This window comes from Amblyomma mixtum, chromosome 1 (genome assembly GCF_055824585.1).
Source record: "Amblyomma mixtum isolate Tamu chromosome 1, ASM5582458v1, whole genome shotgun sequence".
Classification (NCBI taxonomy): domain Eukaryota; kingdom Metazoa; phylum Arthropoda; class Arachnida; order Ixodida; family Ixodidae; genus Amblyomma; species Amblyomma mixtum.
Window position 1 is genome coordinate 245,055,233 of NC_143012.1, and position 13,329 is coordinate 245,068,561.

General features: G+C 47.3%; 1 protein-coding gene across 1 annotated transcript in view; it reads left to right on the forward strand.

The window, feature by feature from the left end:
- Window positions 1-10,791: 10,791 nt before the first annotated feature.
- Window positions 10,792-13,329, forward strand: part of LOC149371384 (vesicular glutamate transporter 1-like) — a 201,413-nt gene continuing 198,875 nt past the window's right edge. Inside the window, exon 1 of the mRNA XM_089565625.1 lies at window positions 10,792-11,773. Coding sequence (XP_089421751.1) covers window positions 11,718-11,773 — 56 coding nt within the window. The 5' untranslated portion in view covers window positions 10,792-11,717. The remainder of the gene's footprint in view (window positions 11,774-13,329) is intronic.

A 13,329-nucleotide genomic window follows, 5' to 3' on the forward strand; every position in this document is an offset into this window, starting at 1 on the left:
ACCGCCAGCTTGAAGTGAACTGTGGTATTCGGAAAAATTGGTGTCGAGGCAAGCAATTTATTTGCGAAATTGGCCTCTGACGGCGGCATCTGTATTTCACTTCTTGGTATTTTCTAGAAGGAACAGGTCCGTTTAGCGGTATCCTTGTCGTTATATCGCGCTAATATGTCAAAACAGGCCAAATTCAAAAGTGCGTCGAAAAATAAAAATGCTATTCGCAGCTTCATTGGTCCTATATAGAGTGTGTTTTGCGGGTAAGACACGAAATCTTCTTTCTTTTCCAAGAAATCTGGACTTGTGATGGTAAAGAATGGCAGGCACGATACGCAGACTTGTCTTACAATGCACTTGACATCACCCTAGGCGAATTTGATTCGTGAGTAAAAGCATCGATCTTTCCGGTTGGAATGTGTCGCAGGTATTTCAATTAATGCATGAAAAAATTACTCTTTTTGATGTCACCATTGATTTGTTAAAATTTTCAGTTATTTTAAAGCAACGCAAGGAACAGGACTGGGACGCGTTGTCAATTGAGGGATCAAAAGGTCTCTATGTCTGTTACAAAGAAAAAGTGTAAATTAGATTATGTGTATTCTTCGAATAACATGAATATCCGTAGTGTGACCGAATATCGATACTTGGGTGTAGTCATCAATTCTGACTTAAACTGGACTACGCATGTTCAAACCATAGCCAGCATTGAACAAGTTATTTTTCCTTAAAAGGGCCCTTCGTCATTCTACATCCGATACAAAACTTCTTGCTTACGTCACTTTTATCCGTCCGGTCTTAGAATACGCCAACATAGCTTGGTTCCCCCACACTAAAAACAACATTAATACGCTCGAGATGGTGCAAAGGAAAGCCGTGCGCTTTATCTTCAACTGCTATGGCCGCATGCATTCAGCCACAGTTCTTTTACGCACGGCAGGGCTTCACACGCTGACCAGCCGTGCCAAATTACACCGTTTAAAGTTTCTGTATCTACTTCTTAATAATGCATTAAAGATGTCTCCCACAGACTTTGTTCGTATAAACCCTACACGAGGAACACGTCACAAGCATGCACTCACCCTTGAAGAATATTTCTGTCGCAGTAATACTTTCCAACATTCTTTTTTTCCACAAGTTGTTCTAGATTGGAATCAATTGCATCCATCAGTCGCAGCCCAGCGCACCATAGACAAATTTATTACCCTCGCTGAGAGTTCTGTACATTAAAGGGACTATGAAACAAATTTATTGAGATTATGTAAAGATAGGCAATCCATCACTCGTCACTCCAGCGCAAGAATTTTTGAGCTAGCATCAATAACAACGAAGTTATAGGCGATTAAAAATCACCCTCCTCCTCTCCCCCCTCAACTCGTACGCGCGGGGCACCGTAAAAAAATAAAGAAAACAGCTCCGGGACTGGGCTCCGCCCATGAAAACGTCATTTGCTGACGTTCGGTTTACAACTTCCGGTTGTCGCACTCGCGAGGAGCAGCGTGCGTCGGCAGCGTCTCTCCGGTCTCGGCGCTTTCTTGGATTGCGGCGCGCGTCGGGTTTCTTTGCTAGTTGGCAGAATGGACCCGGACCTGTTCCCGGCTCACACAATGTTTTATTTTTTTGTGCGCTGGTTCGGCCGTCACACCGATGCTGCCAAGTCTTGGTGTGAAACACCGTGCATATACTGAGCCTAGCTCTCGAATGATGTTGGACACCCGGCTGCGGGATCGCAAAATCGCGCCGCCCGACTTAGAACACAAGGAACATACGGTATTACGGTCGTAAAACGGACGGGAGAGTCAAAGAAGGTCGGGACCGAGTCTGCATGTCGAAGCAGCAGCCGAATGTGAACAGCAGCAGTACGTAGCCGTCAGGCCAAGGCCCTCCGCGACAGCTAACGCTTCGAATTCGTCCTGTGCCCTAAGTAAATGCGGCACCTTTTTTTAAGTTCTCGTAGATAAAATTGTCTTCCATCGCAGATCATATCGTGTAAACGTCCATACCGATCGCTGTAAGCTGGAAACTCACCTTCCCGGCGGGAAGAAACAGTGTCGGCAGCGACTTCGGTCGAAGCTTCAGCTGCTTGACATTCATGCCTGACTATCGAACGAGCGCTGGGTAATAGTAGTAAGCGTCAGGTGCGAAGTGTCGACCGCAAACGCGGAGTCTTCGGCGTACGTGCGACGCTGGCAGTCCGATGCGCTCCATCCAGGCTGCTCGCTCACGCACGTCTCTAGGAGTAACATGCCTGTGTTCAACACCTCGCCAGTCACTGGGTTTGCAGCCGACGACACAGCAAGGCGTATTCATCTTGGGCGGTCGAAAAAGGCACTGCTAGTGGCTCCCGAACTCGCGACAGAAAGAGGCGGCAGAGGTAAATTAAAACCATATGCGCGAAGGCAATGCCCTCGCTCGCGCTTGCCCCAGGGGGTCGCGCGGCAGCTCGAGCAGACGATTTTCACCGCTACCGGAAGTGTGCCCGTGACGTCGAAGCTGCGGCGGCTCTAGCGAATGACAGCGTGTGGTGGCCTGCCGACGTCATGGGACTAGTGACGTCTATCTTCCCGGTTTTGGTTTCAGAATTGCTCCCTACGAAGACACCAAGCGGCCCGCGAATTTTGAAAAACACGGTTTTTAAAAATTCATAATAAATTGCCGGCTGAGTTCCGAAGACTCATACTTGGTGTCAATGCTTCTGAGCATCACTTCTAACATTTGCAAGCGGCTTTTAATTCTTTTCATGGTCCCTTTAATTCCTCTCATCATAACCTTGCTCGTATTCTTGTATTACAGTAATCTTCTCAGTGTATTTATTGTAATCAAGTGACATCATCAGTTTGATGACACGATTGCTTTATTTATTATTGCCATTTGTATTGCATGTTTTGCCTTTATTTTCTACTCTTAAAAAAATAGCACTGAACCTGTATTTGTATGTTTTGCCCTCTCCTGTAAAAATCCCAAGATGGGAGTGAGTGTATTCCGAAATAAAAAAAATAAAAATAAAAGACATTCGAGCTGTAGTCGCGCAGATTTTCTGAGCAAAGGTCACTATTTAGGAACCAAAAACTCGTCGAGGCAAAACAATAACAGCGCGCTTCTCGAGCCACCTTGATTGCCATGAAACCTGCACAACCCCTGGCTGGAATCCCCGTATCGAACATGCGTTTAACTCCACTCTGTATCCGAAGCAGATGTTGTTCCTTCACCTTGTTCCCGCTTGCGAATGTGCGTGCGTGTCGGTTATTCTCGTCCAGGGGGCAGGGATCCCTCAGCACACGCGGGGTGGCCGCGGAGAACGACTCGCCCGATTAAATGGCGGCCGACCGATGGCGTGACCACGGGGGCCTGAGTCAGCGAAACTATTTCAGGTAACACAGGGGGGGGGGGGGGGGGGGGGGGGATGAGGAGGCCGGAAAGGTCCCGGTTGTGGCCCGTATTTGCGGACAGCACGCAGCAGCAGCAAAGGCGGTGGGCGTCCATAGTCACGCGAGCCCACCCCCCCAGCTGACCCTCTGCACCAACTTCCGTTCATTTTCCGATGGACTGCGCATTATTTCTTTCCTTATTGAGTTCTTTTTTGGCGATGTCTGCCGGCAGTAGCTGCTGCGAGCACCCGAGCACTTTACTTTGACTCTCCACATTCAGTTGTGAGGGCGCGGTCATGACTCTCAGCCTCGCCGACGGTTTTTGCATGGAAGATGAAGGAAAAGGAACGCAAAAGAATATGAGCGCTGAACTTCTAGCTCCGACGTGTGCCGACGACCCAGCAATGCAAAATCATGAGCCAGTTAGGCTAAACACATGCTTTCGCACGTGTTCTCGGTTTAACTACTTTAAATCCCTATCATTTTTTTTTCCTATGCAGCCGTAGACAAGGGGGAGCGGCTGCTTTTCGTCACCCGCCTTACAATCCGTACTCTAGATTGTTCTGAATGTAAAATACGTCAGTTTCATTAAGTAGTTGAAAACATTAACGCCAGGGGGAAGAACTCGTGTAACAACCTTTTATTCATAATGGGTTCCAAAGCGCGACAAGACGGAGACGAAAGGAAAAGAGCACACACGACAAGCGCTTGTCGTGTGTGCTCTTTTCCTTTCGTCTCCGTCTTGTCGCGCTTTGGAACCCATCATGAATGTTTACCAACTTGCCCAACTTTTTGTCCTCCTTCAGCCGTTTATCTCGAAGGGTTAGGTCTGGGACAAGAATAACTTAGACTACCTAGTCGGTCACCAGGGCCCGGAAATCCACGCTTCTTTTCGTTGTGCTAAAAAATTGCAGTTGAACGAATTTCGTACCTTGCTTCGGAGCGAATCGAGAATTCAGACTTTCTCGGTATTCCACGTGTTCGTTTACTGCATCGACGCATAAGACTGAAACGTTGAGACTCTCATCAGAAAACGCGTGTTATGAATAAATGTTCATACCTGCCGCTCGCCATAAGGAAAGTTAACATTATTCATAAATTTATGTTCATTTTTAGACACTATTTAACTAAACGTAAGTCTGAGCTCAACCACTTGCAGAAGTACGCCGATAATTACAATGGGAATACCCTCGAAAATGCGGAGGGAAGCCGCAAATTTGCCTCGCAAAATGCGCTCTTCGGTTTCTCTGTGAATCCTATACAATGCAGTACAATTTCAGGTGAAATTTCAGGATGTGACACTGCCCTGCATGGTGTATAGGCGGCGATCAGAGATTTCCGAGCAATATTGTTGATTCTTCCAGAAGCTCTAATACAAACGAAATCGACCAATTACGATTCATGCCTGCAAAAATGGCTCAACAATAGTCAGTGTTAGCTATCGCCAAAATTAGTGGCGATATTTAGTGGCCGTAATCACAATTATTAATAGTGACAATCAGAGGGTTAGTTTTGTTGTTAAACAAGCATTGCGAGGCAGCAGATATCTATTTTTATTGCAAAGTTGATGACTATGAGTGATGCCCAAAGTATGCGTTCATGTTACACTAAACAACGCGTGAAGTGAGTGCCTTTAGATCGCAGCGCAGCTTCAAGCTCATCATATCCCAAGTAGCAAGAATGTAACCAAAAATCTGTTGATCGCTTGTCAACTCAGCGTCTCATCATATCGCAGGTAACAAGAATGTAACCAAAAATCTATTGATCACTTCACAACTGAGCGTCTTAATGAGAACAGAACAGCAATGGTCATACACGACGTCTTTCTTTTCTTTCACAATCTTAATCTCTGCACCTCATCATTGGTCGTTGTCTACCAGCCTGTTGTTATGCGATGCTTTCAATTAGCGGTATTATTATGCAGGCAGTGTTCCCACATTGTTTGTGTGCGTGTGTGTGTGCATGCGTGCGGGGTGTATGTGTGTGTGTACGTGTGTGTCTGAATGTGTGAAGGAATGTTTTGTTGCTATACTAAAGATATGAAAGAGACTAAAATGTGTCCTTATTTTAGGTGATCTTTTATATTTCGGTCAAATGACTGCGTGCTTTTGAATGAAGTATTTTTAGCGCCAGCAGCACTTTTGCGCGTTCAACTATGAAGTCCGGTTTGCCTTCATATGTAGCTTACTGGCTTTTTATCTTTCATGTTTTGCAAAGTGTGCGCTAATTTTGTGGCGGGTTCTGGTGACTGCAGGATTTTCTGTGTTTGACGCCGAACGCAGTGAAAACTTTATAGCTGGAATTTAACACTCAACGTAAACGCGGTTTTATATATTCATTCACTTGGCTGTTTCAATATTTGAAAACGCACTACTATCAGATTCGCTTGTAGCTGCTCCCGTGTGGAACAATAAACTTTCAATCATTTTAGAGTTACTGAAACTAGAAAAGTGCGATGAATGGCGAAAACCTTAAAGAAAAAAGTAACACACTGACATGACATGACATGACATGACACTGACATCGCAAAGTACACCGGCCTCTAGAATTTCGCCTCCATTGAAATTGCACCGTCCATCCCGGCCGCGGCAGTCCGATTTCGATGGAGGCGAAATTCTAAAGGTCCATGTACTGTGCGATGTCAGCACATGTCAAAAGGACCCTTGGTGGTCGGAATTTCTGTAGCCCTTCACTGCGACGTCCCTCATAGCCTGAGTCGCTTTGGGACGTTTAACCGCCTTAGCCAAAGCCATAGCCCTAACTGTTTAAACGAGGCTATAGTACGGGGTTGCATGCATGGTAGTGCAGCTGCTACAACGTTTTGTGACCGTTCATGTCAAACTCGCATTCTGTTACAAACGTTTCCAAACGTCCAATTTTTTTTTTTGCACTAGTAAGACTAATATTTGGGCTAGTTGGAAACTATTCACAGTCGTCGCATGGAGGAACAACGTCGGGCTCAGCCGAAGTACGCGCCACATGAAAAATGAAAGTTGGTTTTGAGGAAAGGAAATGACGCAGTAACTGTCTCACGTATCACGGTGGACACCCGAACCGCGCCGTAAGGAAAGGGATAAAGGTGGGAGTGAAAGAAGAAAGGAGAAAACAAAGTGGAGCCATAGCGGTCGCCTCCGGAATAATTTCGACCACCTGAGGACATTGAACGCGCACTGACATCGCACAGCAGACGGGCGCCTTTTGCGTTTCGCCTCCATCGGAAAGCGGCTGCCGGGGTCGGGTTAGAACCCAGGTGCTCCGGTTCGGTAGACGAGGGCATGAACGAGCGAACAGGGCTCGCAGTCGGAAAGAGGTGCAAGCAAGCCAAAGCTCCGTGCGTGTTAAAGCATTCGAAGTATAGCAGCAATGGTCCGAGGTGAAACGTAATGCGCGTGCTGACCTCGGAGTGCGCGAGCTCCAAGTCCCCGGCGAAAGACGAGAAGGTCCTAGAACAAATCAGTAAGAAACCCGCAAGCGTTCATATCCTCCACACTACGACGATTGTGAATTGCCATATCATAATTTTTTTTTAAAGTTTCAGTGAAGCCTTCTGGCGGATAGATAGTATCTGTAATAGCTATAAGGAATGAGAAAAAAATCAGCATGAAGTTTTCACGCAATCAGGACAAATCCTTCGCTACACTTTATCTATACTTCCGCCCAAATGTTAAAAGTTTTCTGCTTATATTAGAACAAATTTTAATATTTATTTACAAAAAAATGTTGGGACCTGACCACAGCAAAGGGTACGGCGCTGACATTCAACTCTACGCTCGCTGACTAGAGAGGTTCAATGCAGCTTGCGAAGAGAATGTACTGTAAAATGTGAAAGATGGTTAAAAAGAAGGAATATTGCCGCCTTATACGAGCAGTGACTATGTTTCGGCCATGATTAATTGTTTTTTTTTAAGTTTCTGTCCAAATAAATAGGAAACTATTTCTTCCAGTGAATTTGTTCAGGAGTTCGGTATTAATATAATGACTCTTGCAGTGCAAGCTCTGGCGCAAATACTGCGCGACTGTCAGATATGTGCCACCTGTGCAATGAGACATGCAATGAGAAGGCACTTCACCAAAATGAGGAAGAAACGTGCATATGAGGTAAGTGCAGCCAGCCAGCAGTAAGAGTGGAGATGGATCAGCGACTGTAAAGGAGGACCACGACACGTACTACATATCCCGGTGTCACTAAAGCGGGACGAAAATAGCATAAGTAGCTCTCTCCTTTGGACAGGAACGAAAAATATAACAATTGTTCGTATTCTTTGTGGCGAAATAGTGCGGAAAAACCAGTATGCCAACACGCACGATTGTTGTACAATACTACCAGAGTTCCCGCAAGCTCCGTGCAGACAAGAAAATGGCGTAGGCAACCGCCAACCGCGCATCTAAAACGAGGCAATAACCTTTCTGCTAAGCCTTGAAAACTTTCTTGTGTTCTGATAATATGCAAGCTAGAGAAATCGGTCTCGAGTTTACTATAAAAGATACAGCTTAGCCTTCGCGGTTCTTTGCGTCGTGGAGAACGACCGCAGGACTGTGGGCGGGAAGTCATTAACAGTAGCTCTAGAGTTCATCGAATACGCGCCGTTTATTCGCTGTCAGTTTAGTACGCCTGACTTGAATTATTCCGCTCAGTGCGGAAAACGGTATAAACAAAGTCAGACCTTGCTGATGGCATGCGACCCTTTCTCGCAATGAAGGGAAGATAAACTGCGATTTAATCACCTAACAGATGGAGGCTGCTGCTTCAGCGTGACTAAGCATACCCTTTAAAGGTTCAGTGGGCTGATATTGCGAGAAAGCCTAACAGTTGCCATCGGTCATTCTACATAACTGCTGCCCTTGCATGCCGTACACATAACATTTTCTCTTCGTTGAGCGCGATACTCCTAGTAAAGAAGTGCTTGCCCGGTGGAACTAAGCTAGTTGGAAATGCATTGTACGAAAAACGGTGCAGCTTTCGTATAATGCACTTAGTGTTAATAGAAATTACTTTTTGTGCAGCCTTGTTCGCTGTTGCGTACAAAATTCTCGCATTGCAAACGAGACTGCGCCCGATGAACTTCGAAAACTAGTATGAAAATCGCATGTCCGTTTGCTATGTTGAAATGCCCGTATCTGCTTGCCACGATTTTCATGCTCATAACACACATGTCATAAAGGAGAAGGTAAGGAAAAAAAAAGCTTGGTTAGCACACATGTGGCTGTCGAGGCGACAACAGTGAGGAATATTGGCAGTGGCCTATAAGCTAAGCACTCCCTGGTAAGTTAATTGCACATGATTTCATGCTTTTTGAATTTCATAAGGATGATAGCGCAACATTTGGTTTTCAAATCAACGTCATGAAAGCTAAGGGCAAATAATACATTTTGCATCGCTGCATTAAAGCACTAACGCACCCAATACCTACCTTCAAGAGACCGGATGGTTTATCCGCAAAACGCAGCATTAGTTCCTGAATGAAAGCATGGTACACGATTTATCTGGATGATTACTGCAAGCATTTCATCTGATCTACTGATCTGTTTCGCTGTATGTCCCGGTATCATCCTACCTTAGACACCCAAAAGCTTTTGCATCATCAATCAAACTTTTTGGTGACAAAGCGCCTGTAAAGCTTGCTTTTTTGTGAAGTGAAATTTACTTAGGTGAAGACACCTCAACAGCTGTAGTGAAAAGTCACAAGGTGCCTTTTCGGCACACGAAACAAGGAAATATGTTACTGATTGCTTAAATGCGCAAGCAACATGCGATATTGCTGTTACACGCTGACGTCAAAACAATCAGAAGCTATTCGACATCAGTCATTGAGAAAAAAGGCATGAAGCACTTCATTTTTTAATATCCTTTCGTGGAATGCTCAAACTGTTGCACCCACTTTACACTTTAAACCTTATTTGAAAATTTTCTCCATTCGAGATGCAGAATTTTACATCACTTCTGATTTTCTTGTTATATGTGCGTGCTTGCCCGATGAGTGTCTGCAATGACCGCTACGGGTCTCGTGCCAGCGAGTTTGCAGCCAGCCGCATCGTTTTGCTGCTAATTTCTTCTTCTTGCTTTTTAGCCTGCACATTGGTGGCCTGGTCTTCATCAGCCACGAAAGCAAAACATCCCCTGCTCATAGCCTAGCTCATAGCCTAAAAAAAGGGCATTTCCTTGGTTGGTTTAGCTACGTAAATGCGATTTCAAGGCCAAGACACGTTTTACATAAGAGATTGAAAGTTTTCTTCTTTAACAAACATTAATATTTTAGACAGTATCGATATGCTAGCTCTAAAGTTTAATTTCCTCCATACTTTTGACATTCATTTCTCTAGCCCCTATGTAGTGCAAACTTGCATTTGCTGCAAGGTAGAGGTTGATTTTTCTTTGGCTACCTCACAGATTATTAATTTCCAAAACGTAACTTTTATGTTGCGCACGAAACGCAAGTTCATATTTAAAAATTTTAGAGGTGTGTTGCAAAGTATTCTGTCGCTGTTAGTTTTTGTTTTGTTAGTTTCGTTAGTTTTTGAGAAATAGAAGCTTGTTGCTTCCAAACAAAAGCACGATAGTTTGCATCGGACGACAAGTCAGTAATAACACGCACGCAGTAAAGAAAGGCAAATACGACAGCACAGACACGGAATGGCTTGTATACCAGACTCCCTTTGAGCATGGGAAATATCTTCAACAGACTGCCGAGGATGAAAACAAAAATTCCGTCAGCAGAGTGCTTCAGCGGAGAGAGTTGCACACAACACTGGCACTTTTACTTCGTCGGGAGGTAATCCAGTGAAAGAAAGCAACAAGGCAACTCGTGAAGAGAAGCAAACCGTAGTCAACCACTCGTACGACCACCAAGATCGGGGAAACTTATCAGCGACGGACAGTTGGCCAAGAAGGGAGCGGCTTCACAGGGTTGCATTCCGGTGGCACAACAGGCAAGACGATCTGGTGAAATCGCTTGCGCTTCAACGCCGTCGGCCGCCAGACGACGAATGTCCCGGCCGAAACTTTTCCCGGCAGGCTTCTCCGACGGACGCGGGCAGAGATGGCGCGAGGGGGAAGCGGGGGAACCCGGCGGCAGAAGCCCCACAGCGTGCGTCGCGAACGCACGTACCTTTTCCCCTTCGCTACCTGAGCGCGCCATTTTCCTCCCCCGCCGACCGCTCCTTCTCATCGCTTCTTCCTCTCCCGCCATCTCCGTGACACCGATGCCGGCGGGAGAAGCGCTGCGACTTCTCCGTCGTGGCCAGGCTCCACCTTCATCACTCCTCGGACCGCGACGTCACCGGCTGTCTCGCCCAATGACAGTGCCGCGTTGACCGCAGCCCCGGTTCCGCCCCCGGTTCCGCGACCCCTCCTCTCCCAATCAGCCTCCTCGCCGCCGCGTCGTCGCGAACGCCGTCGCCACGCATCGCCGCCGAACACCGGCGTCGCGAGAAAAAGCCCGCCGCCGCCACCGCCATCGTCATCGCCACGAGCGCCGGCGGCGCCCCGCCGACGTTCGCGTTGCGCACCCATTCTTCCCTCCGCACATTCTCTTCCCCTCTCCGCGCTGTCCTCCTCTTCCCGCCCTCTTTGCCGCGTCTTCCCGATCGCTACCCTCGTCGATCGTTCTTCCTTTCGAGATCCCGCGCGCCCCGAGCGCGGGAGTTCCTTCCTTCTCCTCCCGTCGGTCCCATTCGCCCCCCAGTGTCCTCCTCCCCCGCGTTCTTCCGGCGGCGCGCGGCTCTTTTCAGATCGACTCCGGTCGCGCTGTCTTCGGTCCGCCGGCGCCGTCCGACCGGCCTTGCTCGGTGCGCCTTCGTCTTGCCCGCCACGAGAGCGGACCGCGAAAGCGCCGGAACCGCCGGATCCTCGCCCTGTGCCTGTCCCAGCCTGAGCGCGGTCGCCGCGCAGAACACAAAGGGAAAGACACTGACCAGGGCTCTTTAAGACGCAGCCCAGCGCCAAGCAGTGAAGTTTCCCGATGTCGTCTCCGGCTGCGGGACCGGGTCATATCGTAGTGAGCACGCGCTACTAGTCGCCGTCGGCAGACTGGACGCCAGAGTAGAAGACGACAGCAGGCCTCGCGTCGTCCTCGATGGAAGCGTCGACGCATCTAGAAGGACTCTGAGCCACCACGGTGAAGGCGGGTGGTGGCGGCGGCGGGCCTAGTTTCTGTCTCCTGGCGCCAGCACATAATTGAGCACGGAGCTCGACAATCTTAACCCTGCGGAAAGCTACTGCAATACGAAAAGACAAGTTAAAAAAAAAAAAGAAACGGGAAGGGGTACCCAAAAGTTGAATCTCTAGGCGGGAGTTAGGAGAGTCCCGAAGTTTCTCATCTTTCTTGCGAGGAGTCCGGCTCCCCCCCGAAGAAGTCGAAGATGCCTCTCGGGGTCGGAAGAGGCAACCTTTTTGATCAAGGCATGAACGGACCTGGGTAAGTGCGAGTTTTTCCTTTTTCGTGATCCTGTTAGCGAGCGACTGGGTGCCCATTACATGTGTACTGTATACGCAGGCATGATTACTGTCGAGCCCTCCAGCGTTTTTAACGTGCGTTCCTAATATTTGAGAAATCGTGAATACTCGTTTACAGCGAGAATTTTCGGAGCTCCTTGATTTTGAATGACTTTGTTTTCAGGACATAATGACGTAACACTCGTTTTTTCCTGTATACACCTTTCATAAAAGATGGCGCTCAGGCTTTCAAAAAGCCGCTTGCTCTCTTTCAACACATTGTAGTGGTCAGAATATTGACCAATGAATATTCACCTCCGATTTCCTGATGATTTTTTCCTCATTTATTGTACTGCGCCTTTATGCTGAACAACAACAAGAAAATGTTACGTACTGGCTCCTTAAAAAGAAGAAACGATGAAGGAGAAGCTATTGGGGAAGAAAACTGACAGATTTCTCTGACAGCGTTAGCACGTTGTCCCGCAATGCGGGGTGGCCTTTTTAAGCGCTCCCGGGTTGGTCCGCATTAACTTTCCCCACGGCACAAAACATGGCGGCGGACGGTCCTGATTTGGACGGGTGACGGAGCACGCCGCAGTGGAGAGGGTGAGGGCGGGGGTGGGGGAAGTGGGCAGGGGGTGGGAAGGGCACGTAGGGAAAGAAGGTTAGGGGAAAGACAGAAAAGGGGGTCAGACTGAAACGGGACGGCACCAAGATGTGGGCCATTGGCGCACACCAGTCGATACCGGCGACCCCTAGTGGCGCACGGGCTCTTTCGTCGAGCGGTGGCTAAAGGCGCAGAAAATAACCAGGGCAGTATGTATAGTTGTATGACACTTAGCTGATATAAACGCTTTCATCTGCACTAGAGAGCATTTGGAAGAGTTCTGGGGACAGGGGTTCATTCTTGTTCAGCTTACAAAAATCAGATGGCTCTGTGCAGATGCATATTCGTGACTTCATGCACGGTCATATTATACAAACGTTGTTGTTGCCACTTTATTACATGACACCTTGGTTATAGCAGCCAGTTCTGATTCCTTCACTCATGCTAAAGAACATAAGCTCTGCAGAATCTGCAATGAAGATACAAATACAAAAAGTAAATGGCGAGAATTTCTTTCATAAAGAAGACATCCATGGCCCCTTACCTGAACTAATGGATACCATTTTTGCTCTGCGAATATATTGATTTCTATAGTTTAATCTTACGATCTATTTAAAACAAAATGCTTTCGTTAACAAATTTCCGTTGAAAAATGCGTGTGCCCCGAATTTCTATAGTTATGAAACGAAAAGGGCAATGCTTAGGCGCTTCCCCTCATGAAGAACCAGGACGCTTACAGGCAGTTGTTAACTAACAGTAGTATTCGTTAACAACAAATCTGTCACACCTTTTATAGCCGGTGTGACATATTCGCGGGTGATTCTAGTGGTAAGCCCTATCGTTAGAGAAAGATGATTTTCACAGCGGCATGAGTGTTCGCTGCGTATCTCGAGTGACTTCCTGCGTTCGTGAATTAGAGCACTTTGTATTCT